This window comes from Colias eurytheme, chromosome 9 (genome assembly GCF_061535395.1).
Source record: "Colias eurytheme isolate Ceu_HAF_F1 chromosome 9, ilColEury1 Martin Lab GWU primary, whole genome shotgun sequence".
NCBI classification, from domain to species: domain Eukaryota; kingdom Metazoa; phylum Arthropoda; class Insecta; order Lepidoptera; family Pieridae; genus Colias; species Colias eurytheme.
Window position 1 is genome coordinate 1,525,114 of NC_142988.1, and position 18,797 is coordinate 1,543,910.

Below are 18,797 nucleotides of genomic sequence, written 5' to 3' on the forward strand. Positions count from 1 at the left end.
TTCGGTCGCCGCGCTCAAAGTCTGAGATAAAAGCTATGCAATAGCTTAAAAATATTGGAATTTAGAAATGTTAAACAGCTGATCAGTAGGAGCAAAGCGGCAATGAAACATGTTGCAATCATTTTTCGAGTCCGCTAGTATGTGTATATAATATTATAGACAAAAAAAACAGCATCATATTCAATTGCAAATTACAAAAATACCCCTAGCATTAATTACCGTGTATGCCTTAAAAATGTTTATTTAATGAAAAGCATACTTGAAGATCATAATAAGTTTTGATCTAAATAGTACACAGCTATCATAAGACAATCTTATCACTTATCAATGTAGATTTGCAATACCAGTAGATAAGCTCAGTTTACGCAAAACTGTGATAATGAGTGAAATGCAAAATAATTCGTAATGAATAAGTAAAATATTACTTTGTGTTTATTTTAAATTATTTTGTTCAACAAAATGGTAAGGATTAATGTTTATCTAGTGAGGTAATTGAGGACAAATAGCATTAGGTATACTAATGTACTGTAGGGTAATGATAATAATATTCTGTTCCATTTAGAACTCATTAAAATTGATAAATATGTATTTTATGCGTTAGTCAATTCTATATTTAATTTAGTTATGATAAACAAATTTCCATTTCAGGTATGTTTTATTAAATCTATATACTTATAATTTTTTTTTTTTATTTATGATCTACATATAATTTACTGTACATATGCAGAAATATTAGCATTGGCAAAAAAATTTCCCATATCAACCCTTATTGGGTTCAATTTTGAAATAAACACCTCATGTTTGTCAAAATTATTCTTTCCTTCATGTTGGAATCTGCATCTTTAACTATTCAGCACTACAGTTTAAGCCATGAAAACGTAACATATAGACTCATTCGCACTAATAACATAACAATGAAAAATAATAAGCGGTTCGATTCCACATTCTTCATTCGAACCGCAAGGGACTGGAACGCGCTTCCTGAATCTGTGTTCCCCGACAAGTATAATATGGGGGTCTTCAAGCGAAGAGTGAACCGGTACCTACTAGGGAATCGCGTACCATCTTAGACCACATCTTAGCTTTCCATCAGGCGAGATTGTGGTCAAGCGCTTCCCTATCTATAGTAAAAAAAAAAAATGAACATACCTCTCTGGCTATCTGGTCAAGCGCCTGCTCCTCCGCCGTGGCCTTCGTCTGCGTACGTTGGCGCCGCGACGGGTCCATCGTAGCTGTCGCTTCACCTTCTGTAAGTTTATTATAAGATTGAGATACTGAGAAACCGTATAGGTATTTATATTAATTGAATTATTAGTATTGCTGTGTTATGAAATAGGTAGTTAAAGGGGTTTTGTGTAGGTAGTTTATAAATGCTTCCTGAAGTAACATATTTTTTTTTTATGTATAAGTCGGCAAACGAGCTTGCGCGTAACCGTGCAGAAAACGATGATTGGAGCCGCCCATGAACAACCACAGACTCTGTAGTATTGTGGTTGCCTTGCCGGCCTATGAGGGAGGAGTACGCTCTCTTCAAAATATTATTTTATATGATTATTATATAAGATTTTTCCAATATTTACATTTGTATCAATTAATACATAATAAAATCTATATCATCTCATCTCCATCTTCACCAAGTTCAATGTGAATTAAGAAAACAATTGCAAAACTTGGTACATTCAACAGATGGAGCTTCTTTATGGTTACATTTCTAAATGGATCAAATAGTTTTGTCATCATCATCATCAGCACATATTATACATTCCCATTCCTAGGACACAGGCCTGCTATGAGGGTGCAGGCCATAATCCACCACTCTGGCCAAGTGTGTATGTTCAATAGCTGTGCATTTAATCATAATAAACCATCAAACAAAAATCTTTCCTCTTTATACTATTCATTTAGATAAAACCTTAAACAGTTAAGTTATATTCAACTCTACACACAACAACATACAGTTGAATACAACTAAACCACATATAAATAAGAATGAGGACTAAATACCTCATCAGTACAAACAGTGATCTCCCAAAAAGGGCAGACACACACGAACAGCATTTTTACAGCCTCACATGTAATGGTAAAAGTGATTTTTGCCTGCCACATATGTTTGTGGCAAGGCTATCTACATAACACTTAGCATGAGTACAAAGTACATTAAAACATTTTCTACTTGATAAAACACAAAATATAAACATATTATGTTAGTAAATTTACTAGACAACTAGTACTCATAATATTTTAAATACAAGTCCATGTTCTTATCAGTAAATTTAGATAACTACAAAAAATAAGATACAAAATATTGCATAAAAGAATATTGATCATTTCTACAGGATTAAAAAACATATTTTGATATCACAGAATTTTAATAGCAATAAATCTGACCTATTTTTTAACAACTATTTTAATAATCCATTCTTATTAGGGTTTCAATTTACTATATGAAGCTTAACTAAAATAAACATTTAAAATTATAGTATATAGATAGATCTTGATAATTTAAACACAGTGAATTTTGTAAATAAAATGTAATATATGGTGTGTTGTGTTAAAGATATATCATTTTATTCTATGAAAATTCAATTATTAGTAATATGAGAACTGTTATAGAGTTAATTTTAAAACTATGTCAAATAACGCTCCACACATTACAATTATTCAAGGTTTTAAGTGTTGTTGCATATCTAGGCTGTAGCTATTTGTATAAATTGGACATCATAATGTTGAAATGTGTTTACCAATTCTTATGAAATGATATTAAATGTAAGGTTCTTACTACTCTTCTACATCCCATAACTTGAAACTGATAAGATATATGTACAGATTGTTGTTAGTTTATAACTAGCTAACTTACTATTCCCCAAAGCCATGAAGCTTTTCCTGACCAATTCCTTCTGTGGAAAGATCAAACTGATAATAAAATACAAGGCTTTTCAATCACTTTGTATCCTTTGCTCACTAGGTGTCTTATTTACATATTTGTCTTCAACAAGTCACTATAACCTAGAGGATGCTGTACGCTTATCCCCCATGGATGTTTTTAGTAAACCGTATCAGAATTGTGTTAGCAGGAAAACGGGTGGGCACAAAGCCAACACATTTTTAATGGCAGTCACAAAATACAATGACATCATACTTACGGGACAGTTTACTGATGTAAACACATCACTACAATGACCAATCGAGTATTTATATCACACAAATAAGTACACATACACCTTATAGTTATCCTTAATGTAAACAATTTCTAAACATTTGGCTATACGCAAATTTTTTAACGAAATACGGATTCACCAAAATCACTGCCTACACGAATCACTTAAATTGTGTTTTTTATGTTTATTATTTAACGATAACAAGCGGTTTTGGCACTTTGTTATAATATTGTTTATTCATAAATTATACTTGTAACTGGGAGCGTCTTTACAATTAAATTCTACAGTTAAAAATTGTAGCACGAAATTTGTGACAGGCATGCCATTTTTTCTTATTATCTGCCATTCCAAACCGTTGCGTTCAAGATTTGACTGACAGTTATAATCGGTAACGTTCATCTTTCCGGTGCTATGGCCGGAGGAGGCTGGCATATGGCTACTTTAAAAAAATATGCAATTTTTAGAAAATATTTACATTTTTACATAAGATTTACCGAATCTGCTCAAAAATTTGGAAAGATTGGGAGAGGTGCTTTTGCATTGCATCCGATTTGTAATTATTTCCTTTAATCTACAATTATATTTCCACTGAAGAATACCTTCTGTCTCCAATACAAGCAAATTTTTAAATAACAGCTTATACCTTTGCTACTTACTTACTTACTCTAATATAAAAGCTACAGAACCAGCGAGTTCCATCAAATTCCGTCTAGCAGTTTTGACGTGATTGTAGATAAATATCCATACATGATATGTCTCATCTACACACAATTTCATCCATTGGAGTAATATGCGAGTAATGACAGATTGGCTTTACTATGGTGAACAAGATTTTCTAAATATTTAATATTTTTAATGTTTTTTTTTTTATATTAATTTCATCAAGCATCATCAGCTCATTCTTATTCTTCTATTAAAATGACAAAAATGTATGAAAATTAATGTCAATTAAAATAGGCTATCCAAAACATCACCAAGGTATCATAAATAAAAAACCATCAAACTATTAAAAATTTATTACATGCGTACAATAAATATTACACTAATTATTCACTTTTAGATTTAGGTGAGTCGTCCTTATAGTAGAGGAAGACAAAAGAGAAAAGGAACACTCCGATCATCATGGAGAATGCGCTCACATAGTAGGGGTATGCACTTGGTATGAATCTCTCGTATTGCGTGTGTTGTAGTGGGCGGACGGACACCTGAAATGAAAATTATTAGTGTTGCAAGTTTAAAGTACATATTTACAATTTTTTTTAAATAGTATGATGAAAATGGTTTAGTAAATTAAATTTCTAGTAGGCGCAAAACGCAATAATATCATAAATATAATATTGCAGGTAGGTTAAGAGTGTAATTAAAAAAATGTTCATTAGAATTAGCAATTAGCATTAGCTTGCTATTTTATACTGTATCTATTGTAAAAAAAGAGCATGTGACCGGCACACGTGTCAGAAGTGATACTTCTTTGGCAAGATTCAAAGATACGAAAATCGTCGCCGTACTCCATGACACGATTTTGCCATGATGCCAAATTTTACTCTCAACGCGCCTAAAGAAGTTTCACTTAAAAAAAACTGTATTCTAAAACAAAACAGGTTCTCATTTACATACCTGTGTAGAGTGATAAAGCCTTGTGTATCCGATCCTATCATAATCAACCTTGAACTGATATACTCCCCACACATCAGGCACTTTGAAGATAGCCTCGTACACTCCATTGGGCTTCTTCTTGAGCGTTGTGCGAATGAAGGGATCGATGCGAACGAACTCTAGTTGCACGTCGTTAGCTTCGAATGGCTGCCATTTGCCGTTCTTGAGCTCTTCTATTTCGATTCTGTATACCTGTGGGACAGTTTGTTAATATTATAATTATTGTATGTGAGAATACACATTGAAGGTAGAAGTGCCTTGTATTCGAAAGAGAGGGAAACATTATACCGTCTCTAACGCACGTGCGGCTTCAACTCGCCGGTGTATGCGTCTAAGTGCGTGCGTCGTGCGATGATGTTGAAGTAGTCGTGCAAATATGTTTGTTTTTATTATAACACTAGTGGTTCGCCCCGGCTTCGCCCGTAGTACATATTTAGTATTCTATGTCCTTCTCTTGGCTCTAAACTACCTCCCTGCCAATTTTCAGCTAAATTGGTTCAGCCGTTCTTGAGTTATAAGTGGAGTAACTAACACGACTTTCTTTTATATATATAGATTTTAACATGAAAGTGGTTTAAATTGAAAATACACGAACAACATAAGCCTGAAGTTTATTAGAACTCTATTATCAGGAACTTGGTCCAGTTTCAAAAATTGCATGTTTCGAGAATGCAATAGGCTCTATGTGTTTACTATGGGTGAAGTCGGGATGGCTATTTACTACCTACCACAGTATCCATAATGGTGTAAGTGTTGGACGACTCGCTATCCCCCTGGCGGTGATGCTGTACATGCCCCACGCGTAATTGCCCTCGTTCGCCAAATGCCCATTGGCTCAAGTGGATGGCCAACTGTTTGTTGCCAGATGCATCAGATTTTAGTTTGTCACCCTGGAAATTATTAAATCAGCATGTTACATGATTTTTCGTAATAAAATTCACAGATGTAATATTTACTTTTGTAAATGTTGAGAATAGAGAGACTGCAGATAATCTAGAAATCATTCTTATTGTAAGTAAAATTTAAAATTTAACCGCAAACGACATCAATTTAACCTACAAAAAAATCTTATTGGTTTGAAAACTGAAAAAAATATAACACCCATAAAAATTTCACATCAATTTCTTTATTGAATATCTGAACTGTTAACACACAGATTTGCAAAATACAAACCTACAAATAACAAAGAGAATATTTATATTACTATGAATAAAGAATATATTACTTACATGGACCTTAGATACAGGGGCGTTAAAAGCTTCATCAGAGAAGAAGAACAGTGAACCACTGAATACAATGCGAGCATTGTTTCTGGCTTGCAGAGCGGCTATGAGGACAGTCTTACGGCCAACGGCGTGAGGGTATTCTTTAACCTTTAATCAAAAATAAAATAATGAAACTGAATTGCACTAAAGATTATGTGACCAAAATTATGCTTCATTGTGTAGCATAATTATTTAATTTTTCATTATTACAGAAATAATTTATTATAAATTCTGAATTGAACAACTGATACATTATCAATTACTACTGATAACCCAGATTATATCTTTCTATAACATGTTTAAAATTAATTTTAGTATATTTGTCACTGCATGGGAAAAGACACAATTTATTCTTTCTTTTATTATAACATGGTATACAAACAACAAATCTAAATCTGAATTTGAAATTTAACATACTTTCTTATAAGTAATTTTGGACATATATAAAACTAGCGGTCCGCCCCGGCTTTGCCCGTGGTACATATTTCATGATAAAAAAAAGATTGTCTGTGCCAATTTTCATAAAAATTGGTTGAGAGGTTTAAGCGGGAAAGCGTAACAGACAGACAGACAGAGTTACTTTCGCATTTATAATATTAGTAGGGATTATCATTAAGTATTCAGCTTTAAGAATATCTACCTGGCTCTTAGGATTATAACTGTAAGCAGTGCTGTCTGCACTCAATATGGGCATCACTAAGCTATTATCCTTATCCAGGATCAAGCTTGTACCCTCAAACAGTAAAGGCTTGATGTTCTGAGGTCCAACAATAGTTGGTGCATCGATTAAGTTCTTGGGCGACACTACAATTCTTGTATGGTCTCCATCATCTAGTGCGTCAAAGTTGAAGTGATCTATCACTGCTGCCGACTCTTCATCCATCTATAAAATTTATATTTTTATTTAATAACTCAGGCAGAATCACAGACACAATAGAAAATCTATTGTGTCATGAACCGATCGGGCTCAATGGGTTAAAGTTGTTGTTAATTGTTATATAACCAAAAGCATTATAATAATTGTTATATAACCAAAAACAAATAATCATTAGTTCTTTGGATAAAGTAAAACGAATTACATGACAAAATTATTGATTGCCTTTTTGTTATAGCTATTACGAAAACTGAAATCAAACCGTCTTGATAGGAAAGAGATCAGATCATCCAAATATATTTATTAAACATGCTTTAAAGTAAAAATAAGTACCCGATTTTTATTCACCAATGTTACTTACTTCAAAACCGCATTCTGAGGCGATTTCTCTGTATACATCGCTAGCGGCCGAGTTACCAGCAATAAGCACATTGCCTCCATCATCTATGAACTTTGTGATAGCATCAGTATCGATTTGACCACCAAACTCCACCACACTGGGCGAAAACACGACCAAATTCTTGTACAAATATTCGCCATACTTCGAGAGAACAAGGTTAGCGTCGTCGGCCAACTTAAATGTGAGAGTGTAGCCTCGTTCTGTGAAATAACAATTTATTATATGAGCTAAATGTTAACTTTCAATGTTAAAACGTCGAGGTATATGAAAGCGGGGAACTATGGAAGATAATTGACAAAAACTGTACCGGCATCGGTGTATTACCTTGCAAAGATTTGAAAAATTGTGAATGAGTTTCTCTTATGTTAAGATTATCGACAAGCACTAATGTTTCTTGATAGGCAAACGCTATAGAGCAGCATGTTAAAATCCCTAATATAATAGAAAACTTCATTTTGTTGAAATTTTACGATAAAAATATATAAATTGGCCTCTGACGTGTCTCGCAGGCCGACTCGATGTTGCCATATTCAAAATCAAAATAATGAAGTTTTTTTAATACAAAACCTCTGATACAAGGTATTTAGTCGATAATAACAAAACATGGCTCTTTTAAAAATAACTTAATTTTAAAGTAAATAGTAAGAATATGTACATATTATATACTCCTATTTCCTAATTTATCTTGTTATCAAAATTAAATATTTTATTTTTAATTAATAATAAAAAACACACATTTTTTATCTGTACTTTATATACTTTTTAGTTATTAATGTTTTAATCTGTGGTTCATGTTTTTGATTGACGTTTCGTGGGTTGAATTGTTTTATTTTTGTATTCAAGTTATTATGTTTATAATACTAATTATTTATTTTAATAGTGTGAATAAGTAGCTTGTTATAGTGTATTTATAATAAGGAGTGTACAAAACAAAAATGATTTCAAGATCTAAACATCGGTCTTCTATGGAAATGTGTTCCGATTGTGGGGCATCGGGTGAGATGTTCTAATTTCGATTTGAGACAGTAATTAATGACTAGACTCTTGATTGAGCCGGTGTTAATATCCTGTTTTTGTCGTAGATCCATCGTGGGCGTCGATAAACCGTGGGTTGTTGCTTTGTGCGGAATGCTGCAGTGTTCATCGGAGTATGGGACGGCATATTTCGCATGTAAAATCTTTACGGCAGGGTTCTTGGCCACCTTCCCTTTTAGCTGTACGTAAAATAAACTATATATTGTGTACTATAATAAAGAATATGTATTTAACCATTATAAACTATTTAATATGGGTAAATACCCACTGTAATCACAGCACAATCTACTGTAAATAATTTGTTTGCTCAGGATTTATTCATGGTTATATCATTCGTAATAGTATAATTTTGAATACAAAAATATTCTGATGTCCTACATATCTTATTTCCATAATTTTTATCTCTAAAGCATTTTACAATTATCAAATTCTCCTCAGATGGTGCAAGCACTCACAGCACAAAATGTAAACAGTATTTGGGAACATTCCTTGTTAGACACATCGGCACCAAAGCATTTACGGAAGAAACCAACTCCTAAAGACCCTCTACAGTAAGTATTAAATTCGTTTTTTGTTTGCTGTGTATCTTCTGTTTGTTAATTTAGATGATGATGCAATTGTTTAAATTGACTGTTTAAGACCCAATTTCACCAATATTTTCTAAATCAGACATTTATTAATCGAGCTTCAAATTAAACATTTATTTTAACATCGTTGTCAACTCTACAGGTCCCAAGAAGGAAATCTAACAGCCGATTATCAAATCGACCATTAACTGAGCGACTCACGAATCATTCATTCGTATTTTAAACCGCCCGAAACAAAATGTCATAGTTGACAATGCCATAGTTTCGCACGTTGGGGCTATTTGTTCTAGTTGTATAATAACTGTCATGTTTGGTAATTCGACTAAATTGAAATGTTCTAACACAGTATACAATTTAATAATCATGTAGAAACTTTTACGTTTGCTGGTTTATATGTCAAACGATTTGGTCGTTACCATGGTTACAAATGTTTGATGTTATTTGGAGATTGTTTTGTTGTGATTTTTCTTGTGTTATTTTAATTTTATTTTGAGTTGAATAAATACAATAATGTTGAAGAAAAATCGCGGTTCAATTTCACTTGGTCGAAGGTAAACTGGATCTGGTTGAAATTACGAAAAAAAATTCGGAGTCCGAAGGAAAGTGCGAGAGATCTCATACTAGAAGAGCAATTAAAACAAGAAAAATAAAGACAAAGCAGCAAGATACATTTAAAGTAAATTAATAGTAAATTATTGTTTGTAATAACCTAGTATCTAGTTGTTATAACCTATTTATTGAATGATGTTGATAGGTACAATCTAAGGGTACAATAAAAATGTTTTATAAAAACACAAGTTTTATTTATTTAGGTAACATGAAAAATTACATATTTCTATAACAATGTCACATTTAAATTAAATTAGGATCATCATCATCGTCAGCCCATATACTTTCTCACTGCTGGGACATGGGATTGGTAGTGCTAACTTAAACTTAAACACGGTAAGGGATCAGGTCATTATCCACCACGCTATCTTATGATATGTCGGTTTCCTCACAATGTTTTTCACCACTGAGCCATCACTGCACTGCACTACAATAAGCAGTTGGTCTGTAGTTGAAACTGATAGATTCCTAAAACAGAATTTAAAATTAAGTTAAGTACATTTCATAATCATGAGGAGGCCTGAGCCTTACCTGAGTAGTGGTGAAGTTTACATTTTAAGTACATACCTATATTGGTATTCAATACTAGATTTGACATGACTCACAGGATTATTATGGTTTAATTGAAAATAATACAGTATGTAGGAAGGAACCTTTTATGCACATAAATATAAATATTACCTCACGAGATAGTTTTACTTACAGATCCGACGGTTATTCGAGTTTATCTTCAATTAATTGCAATACTTCCAAAACCGATTGTTTTGATAAACGAAATCTTGTACTAAAATCAACATCATCATATTCTTCGAAACAATGACGACGTCTTTATAAATTCTGGGCCGTCGCGGTCGCACTATATAATCCAAATTATACAAATCATCCAACACATCTTCATTTTCAAAAATAAAATAGTATGCAGAGTCCATCTTGACAGCAAGAAAACTTCAAATCATTTTTTCTAATCGCTTGTTAAAAGTTTAAAGAGCCTCTATGCCACGGGTTAAATATAATGCCGTGTTAAGGAAACTAATCCTCGATTAGGTCATGGTGGGACACTCCCTTACATTGATGTCCCGTTAAAAGAGTTAACAGCGTGTTAAACTAACTAACAGAGCTTGATGAAACTGGGCCTAAGTGATTAAACAGGAGCTCTTATAATAGAGCAATCATGACTAACTAACAATCATAATTAATTCAACTCATGATAGTCCAGAATATATTTAGGATAAAAAAAATTGCATATATTATTATGTTATTTAGAAATAGCATACTTTTCTATTAGTGAAAATATTTTAATTTTTTTTAAGTACTAGCAGTCCGCCCCGGGTTCGCCCGTGGTACATATTTACGTTTTCTCTACGTAAGAACCATCCTCGTACTTCAAGGAATATAATAAAAAAAGAATTATCGGAATCGGTTCAGCCGTTCTCGAGTTACCAACACATTTTGCGATTCATTTTTATATATAAGATGACTACTAATATAACAAACTTAAAAAAAAAAAAAATATTCCTCTTTATAACATTACAGTACAGGTATAAAAATCGAGTTTCAAAAACATATACTAAGTTAGATTACCTTTTCAGTCCAGTGAAATCAGAGTTCATACTAGCTAAGCACTTACGCCTAGCCTATGTATTAAGAGCGAGAAGGGACGAACCTCCCAGTGAGCTAGGAAGGCAGTTGCACAGTGCAGTGAGGAGCTCCTCATTGGATACCGGAATGAGGCTGTTAGCGCAGGGTGCAGATCCTAATTATTATAATCAGGTGTGTTTTAACCCATTGAGCCCCAAGCGGCCCGATCGGTCCCAGACACAATAGATTTTCTATTGTGTCTGTGGTTCTGGGGCTTGAGTTATTTCGTTTGTCAATGTTTGTTTTTTCACTGAGTGACTAGCTTTTTATCTAGCAAAACTATGTGCTAGATATGTTTTAAAAAATTATTGAAGCTATTGCAATTCTTGCTAGATTCAAATTCTCTTGTTTATTGCTTTTTCAAATTGGTTTCTACAAAATAGGAAATTGTCATAATAAATTGATTTCTACAAAATTTGGTTGTAGTCAGAAAGTTTCTACAAATCATAAGTTTGTTATTGTCATAAGCAATTGCTAAACTTGGGTCCCGTTTATTTCGTTTTGTTATTGTTGATTGTAAATGTTTAAATGTAAGACCGGCTACTCACGTACCTGCAGCAGCGGAAATATTGAAATTGGCTCCTTAATTATGATATGTGTAGGCAAGCCGGGGCATTTTAGAGAACAACTGAAATTGCCCCGACCGCAGACCAACCGAGATTGTACCAATATCGACCCTGCGGCAGGTACGTGAGTAGCCTGCATAAATATAAAGCGAGTTCGACTTCAAACCGCATGTACATTACCACAGGAGAAAGGCAACATGTGCCTGCACGTAGCGTGTCGCGCGGGGCAACCGGCGCAAGCGGAACTGCTGGTGGCGTGGGGCGCAGACCCCACCGCTAGGGACAGCGCCGGGAATACGCCTAGCGAGTGTGCTAGGTTAGTAGAAATAAATATAATTATAATAAAGAGAGAAAATATTATAAATTTATAAAGAATAGAAAAAAAGACGGGTTGCACTCCGGGAGTGCCGGCAGAAGTGAAAACTTGATTATTAACGTTGAGCATGTTTGATATCCATCCGTCTTACGCTTTTTCGATCAGGTCACGTGTCCCGACGCGAGTTTAAGATTTTATACCCAACGCCGCTAAAGAAGTTTTCACTTCAAAAATTGATCAGAGGCGGGACACTACTTACTTACAAAATGACTCTTAAGAATAGTCATTTTAGGAATTCAATATATTCAAATTCAATTCAACACATATTTAAGAAAATTTGTGTTTAATTTACACGAATTAAAAAGTTTTTTACTTTGTATCAACATATCATCAGGGTATTGTAGTTTTCTTATCCGAAAATTATACATTTTGTACATAATGAGTCCTAAATAATGATGAACACATAAACAAAACCACTTTCTTTAAATCTTGTATTTTTTTATGAATTATAGAGAATGTAACTAAATATAATTCTTTAAAATATTCCAGGCTAGGCGGCCACACAGAGCTAGCTGACCGAATGACGGAACTAGTGTACGAAGCGACTGACCGAATGATATACTTCCTCACCGGCGAGAAACCAGATCACGCGTCCGGCAGACATTACATCGTGCCACGAGCTCATGATACACACGAGATGACTGATGTCGCTAAGGCTGCGAGGGGCAAATTGCAATTGGTATGTGTTGAGAATGAACGAATGAATGAATGAATGTTCAAGAGTGAATGAATGGACGAAATTGAATGTTCATAAGTGAATTAATGTACAAAATTGAACGTTCAGGAGTGAATGAATGTACGAAATTGAACGTTCAGGAGTGAATGAATGTACGAAATTGAATTTTTATGAGTGAATGAAGTAAATAATGATATTAAATGTGAGTTTAATATGTTTTGTACATTTCAGTTGCCTAATCATCTATTTGAAGAGTTGGTTATGGACATCTACGACGAAATAGATCGGCGAGAAACAGAAGCCAGTTAGTAAATTTTGTAAATTTTGTTTGCTAATATAAATGAAACAAAGCTTATTTTAATGCATGTAGATAGCACGAAACATTTAAAACGCTCCACATAATGTGTCACATACGAGCGTTATATACGTTGTATCTATTAGTATAAAAAAAACACACCGATTCTATTGAGTTTCGAAATACATATATCCCTTCGCGCCCTACTGAAGCTCGTGCCGACTGCCGTGTCTGTATAAGTCGCTATAATTTCTATTCCTTTGGCCGGTCCTATGCAATCCATACTATCTATACTAATATTATAAAGAGGAAAGGTTTGTATGTATGTATGTATGGTTTTCACGCATAAACTACTGGACCGATTTTGATGAAATTTGGCACAGATAATCTTTAGACCCTGAGAAAGAACATAGGCTACCTTTTATTGCGAAATATGTACCACGGGCGAAGCCGGGGCGGACCGCTAGTGTGATATATTCAGTGTTTCGAAATAAAACAAAGTTTTATGGTAATTTATACGTTTATTTTCATAACCCACTCAATTCATTAACATCACAAATCTCCATTTCCCAGTATGGCAGACCAGTGCAACCGGTCTAGAACGTTGCGGAGTAGCATTTCTCCCGGTGAACCCAGCGTTATCAGCTCCCAGGAACCAGGGAAGACAAAAATTAGCACGTCTGTCTTCACCAGAGTTCGCTACTCTACTGCGAGATGTCCTACTGGATGCTACTAGACGACAGAGGATTGCCAGTTTACAGCCGAGAGGTGAGTTGTAGGAGTCAGTAGGGATAGTCGCTATTTGCTCAGGAACCAGAGAAGTTGGCACGTCTGTCTTCACCACAGTTCGCTACTCTACTGCGAGATGTCCTACTGGACGCTACTAGACGACAGAGGATTGCCAGTTTACAGCCGAGAGGTGAGTTGTAGGAGTCAGTAGGGATAGTCGCTATCAGCTTAGGAACCAGGGAAGACAGAAATTAGCCCGTCTGTCTTCACCACAGTTCGCTACTCTACTGCGAGATGTCCTACTGGATGCTACTAGACGACAGAGGATCGCTAGTTTACAGCCGAGAGGTGAGTAAAAAGTTATGAGGGTAGTTTTGGGAAGATTTGTATGCCTTTGTTTTACAAAATTGTTGGTCTACAAAATTTTTATTAAAAATATTCGTTTAAAAATAGAATTTGCCTACTATATAAATTTGAAGAGAAAATTCTTATTTAATGAAACATTTTTTTTTTCACCAGAAAATTAATAGCTTGTTTCCTGACAATTTGTCAACTTATTTTAACCCAAAATCAAATTTGAAAACGTTCTGTAAGCTTTTTTACTGACAATTTGTCAACATATTTTAACCCTAAATCAAATTTGAAATAAATTTGTTATTCTATATTTCCCTTACAGCGTTAACAGGCCCTACAAACCCACTACTATCAGCAAGCCATTTACGTCACATGTCACAATTATCAGACGACGAGCCGCTATACGATTCTGTCGCGTCTGACGATGACTATGCAGCGCTACGGGAACTTGATGTGAGTAACGACGGGTGTATAAGTATGGTCTAAGTTTATGACGTTAATTTAAAATTAAAAAGAATGGTATTGGCTTATAAATCAAAATAATTTGCAAGAAAAAAGAAACTTTTAGAAATCAAAATAATTGCAGATTTGTTATGACAAAAATTCGGTCCTTCGAGCCAAATCTATCTGCTCTGGAAATCTTGAGATCTTGGGGAGGGACTTGATCGAAGGTCCAGCTATGGAGCTTGTACCCTTTATATATCTAATGTTTTAAGATTATAATCAATTAATTTTGGGACCTACTACTCCAAATTGTGTAAAATTTAGAAACGAAATAAACTATATTTATTTTTATTTATTTTATTTATTAATTAGAAGCAGATAAAAACAATGAAATCATATGTCACAGCAATCCATTTTCTAATCCTAAAAATGGATATAACCTTCCAGATGTCCGCATTAGATCCAAAAGCGGGCGAAACGGTATCATCCGCGTACAACGCGTCCCTCCCAAACGACCAACCACTATCCGAACGAACAAACACACCGACAGACCGAAGCGAAGTCGAAACGCTCAAAAAGGAACTTGACAGCCGGGATTCCACCATCACGGAACTTAAAAACCAACTGAAGAACTTACAAACTATAGTCGAACAGCTGACCAAAGAGAACAGCGTGCTAAAGACAAGTAGTATCGACGATGACAGTATATCCCAAGTGTCTATCAGTGAGGAGGTCAAGGAGAGGGGGAGGAGTATGGACCAACAGCTGGGGGGAGCGGGGGAGGGGGAGGGGGAGGATGTCAAACTGAAAACCCGCCCGGTCAGTATGTATGAGACTAGGGAGGGGCCGAGGAATAACTGGCAGGTTACTAAACATCAGGTACTAATCGTTAATTATGTAGTTAGATTAACAATAGTTATAAGTATAAGGAGTTCTGTTGATTGGAACGATTCTTTAAAAAAATATTCTGTAATAATATCTGTATGAAAATCTAGATCTTAGATTAACAGTGTAGTTATTTAATATATTAACAGTATTTACCTAATGGTATGTAGTTTAGATTAAAATTTAACAATGTAGATGAAGTAACTTTCTAGACCCCAATTCTTATTATGATTTTTTTTTTATTAGTCACAGATTAAACTTACATTGAAAGTCACTTGGGATTTGAATATACATCCCTAATTAATATTATAAATGCGAAAGTAACTCTGTCTGTCTGTTACGTTTTCCCGCTTAAACCTCAACCGATTTTTATTAAATTTGGCACAGACAATATTTTGACTCTGAGAAAGAACATAGGCGAACTTTCATTGCGAAATATGTACCACGGGCGAAGCCGGGGCGGACCGCTAGTAATTAATAATTTCGGTGATACTTTAAGGGCCGATTTTTCAATGCTTGGATAAAACTTATCCGTCCAATAAAGTATTACACGATAATATTAAAATGTCACGTAAACGGTCAAATACGGGCAATTAGAATACGTTTTTAAAATGGTAGTTTTGTACATTATTCGACGGATAAGTTTTAACCAAGGATTGAAAAATCAGCCCTTAATTAATAAAATCTCTCTTAAGGGGCTATATAAGCAGTGTTGACATATTTTCCGTTCAGTTGACAAGCATTCCCGGACTGGAGCGGTCGCTCACACAGGGAGCGCTGGAAATTGGTGGCTCTAGTATGATGGATATCGACACTTCTAGCGAACCTTTGAATGCAGAGGTAGGAAATAATTTGTCATAATATTTTGTTTTAATGTTGGGTGCATGTAAAGGAAAAAAATATGGATGGTAGGTAGGTATTACTTTGTGATGATATTGATTTTACAATTTTTGTGTGTAAGTATGAAAAAGAGTTGTTAATGAGGTTTTAATGATAATTTAACAAAAAATTTGTCCTAGGATTTTCAAGATGTTTTTTGAATAAAAATACACTTTGTTTAGCCATAAATTTTATGTAATCACACTTTTATTACACAACATTTTTTATTAATAATACTTGTATCTACAGGTGGTACAGTGCCGCGCGGAAGCGGTGACGCGTGCGATCCAGGAGCTATGGAGTGCGGCGAGATTGCAGCGCGCGAGGTTGCCGGACCGCGCCGCTGCCGTGAGACGCGCTGCCGCTTCGCTACTTGCACTCTTCCCGCAGGTACAGTTCGATTCAAACTTTATGACGGTTTAGAAGTTAGCTGCGAGTCGCAAGGTGCGCAGGTAAGTCGAGTAGCCATCTCTCTCGCATCCCACTGACATCTGAAATTGTATTCTGCGCAACGACTCGAACGATATTCACAGGCGCCATAAAGTTTGGCGTCGAGTATACACTCGCGTACTTAATACGTGCGGGGTTCCTTGTTTAAGTGAAATCTCATATTAGTAAGAAAATACTGTCCGGTAACATATTATACTTGTATACGTTTACCCGGCATGGTAGATACTTTTTTGACAGATTTTAAATTAGTAAGTAAATAAGCGCCCGCGGAACATAAAATGGTATGCCCGGTATGGTAGAGAATTTTAAAGTTACTCATTTTATGTGTAACATACAACCATAAACAATCATTCAACCCTAAAAAAATCCCAACACTATCACACAATTGTAAAAACAATCATTCACCCTTCCAGACATGCGCGGACGCGTCCCTAGAACAAGTGGTCAGCGAGCTCCGAACAGCGAGCGAAGAATTAGCAATAGCGTGTACAGCACAAGCTCCAATAGACCAAGTGCGAACAGCTGCGTACGATCTTGCTAAAGCGACGAAGTTATTAGTTACTCACTTCCAGCCCTCCTAGCGAACGGCGTACTACACGACAGTGTAGGCCCGACCTAAGGGGGCAATGAACCTCCTCAAGTGCTGTGTGGGAACGTTTTTTAAATAAAGAATGTTTTTTTTGGAACGATTTTGAATAAAGAGTTTTCGTGTTCCATTATTATGGTGATGTTTTTGAATTAGGAACGTTGTGTTCTATCATGATGGTGAATTTTTTGAATTGCGAATATTGTGTTCCGTTATAGAGATGGATGGATTTGAATAATCAAATTGTTTCTATTCTTTTCTGATGAGATGAAATTGAAGGCGTTGCGAACGGTTGTGTTCTATTTTTGTATTAATTAGCATAATGAATTTCGAGTTTTGGCTTTACTTTATAGTTTATACTCTTTCTAAATTAATCAAGCTTATGTTTCATGGTGGGTTATCTGTTTAGATGAAACCTTTTTGTTTCATTATGAACTTATAATTTTTTTCTTAAAAAACTTATTATAATTAATTAATAATAATTTTTGTCTTCCTAAGTGTGCGTCCACACATTCAGCGCGGTGGCGGCGGCCTAGGCGGGCGCTCGCGGTGGCCACACCGACGCGCGAGCTCAAGTAGCGGTTCGACGTTTTTCGGGTGTTGCAAACTTTGGACGATTTGCTATTTTTACTGGACAGTCCGATTTTGAGATGAGATCATTATAGAAGTTGTACACGAAATAAATAAAACAGAGGAATAACGGGTGAATCTTCTATGAAGAATTGAGATTATACCCTACAAAATTACTGTGGTGATGAGTGTGGTGTATATAAGTGTTTTAGATTAAATCGCACTTATAAATATAGAAGTTTCACTTCAACAATTAAGTATTTACCGCTATTTTACGAAAAACAATAAAGGATATAATATAAGAAGTCGAGCGACAAGACCGAACTGGTTTGATACCCCCGCCGTCCGCGCATTGGGTCGCTTGCTGACTAGGCCCGTAGTGTGGCCAGAACGCGCGGATAGGAGAGTTTGAAAACTACGCGCGCTGGCTCGCTCATTACCGTCGCACTAGGCTTCCGCCATAGTCATTTCAATGTGGACGCAAAGGCGCGTTTCATACGTTTGATATTTCGCGCCCGCCGTCGCAACCGCGCTAGGCTCGCAGTGTGGACCTGCACTCAGTGTGTATATTGATCGATTCAATTTCCTTTAATTAACGTGATTAATCTAGCTATAACCTTGATAATTATTTGGAGAAAATAATTTGTAAGAAGAAATGTTGGTAGGCATTTTGTGTTGTGACTTTGTAGTCGGTAAGGAATGTATCAAATTCTAAAACTTATTCTAAAGTTGTATCCATTTTTCAAATGTTGGTTTTATATTACA

The 18,797-nt window shown here is 35.1% G+C and overlaps 2 protein-coding genes across 2 annotated transcripts; one reads left to right on the forward strand and one right to left on the reverse strand.

The window, feature by feature from the left end:
* Positions 1-4,159: 4,159 nt before the first annotated feature.
* On the reverse strand, positions 4,160-7,874 carry Ost48 (dolichyl-diphosphooligosaccharide--protein glycosyltransferase non-catalytic subunit Ost48). The gene is made up of 7 exons (XM_090105796.1): positions 7,678-7,874; positions 7,315-7,553; positions 6,720-6,962; positions 6,044-6,187; positions 5,543-5,704; positions 4,776-5,006; positions 4,160-4,363 (listed from the first exon to the last, which is right to left on the reverse strand). Exons 1-7 carry the CDS (start codon positions 7,805-7,807, stop codon positions 4,205-4,207), a joined length of 1,308 nt encoding a protein of 435 aa, XP_089961922.1. The 5' UTR covers positions 7,808-7,874; the 3' UTR covers positions 4,160-4,204.
* Positions 7,875-8,159: 285 nt separating this feature from the next.
* Git (ARF GTPase-activating protein GIT1) lies at positions 8,160-17,958 on the forward strand. The gene is made up of 13 exons (XM_090105694.1): positions 8,160-8,349; positions 8,436-8,569; positions 8,827-8,939; positions 11,174-11,354; positions 11,974-12,104; positions 12,654-12,843; positions 13,072-13,144; positions 13,709-13,903; positions 14,541-14,671; positions 15,110-15,541; positions 16,280-16,387; positions 16,676-16,816; positions 17,290-17,958. Exons 1-13 carry the CDS (start codon positions 8,289-8,291, stop codon positions 17,455-17,457), a joined length of 2,058 nt encoding a protein of 685 aa, XP_089961820.1. The 5' UTR covers positions 8,160-8,288; the 3' UTR covers positions 17,458-17,958.
* The last annotated feature ends 839 nt before the right edge of the window (positions 17,959-18,797 follow it).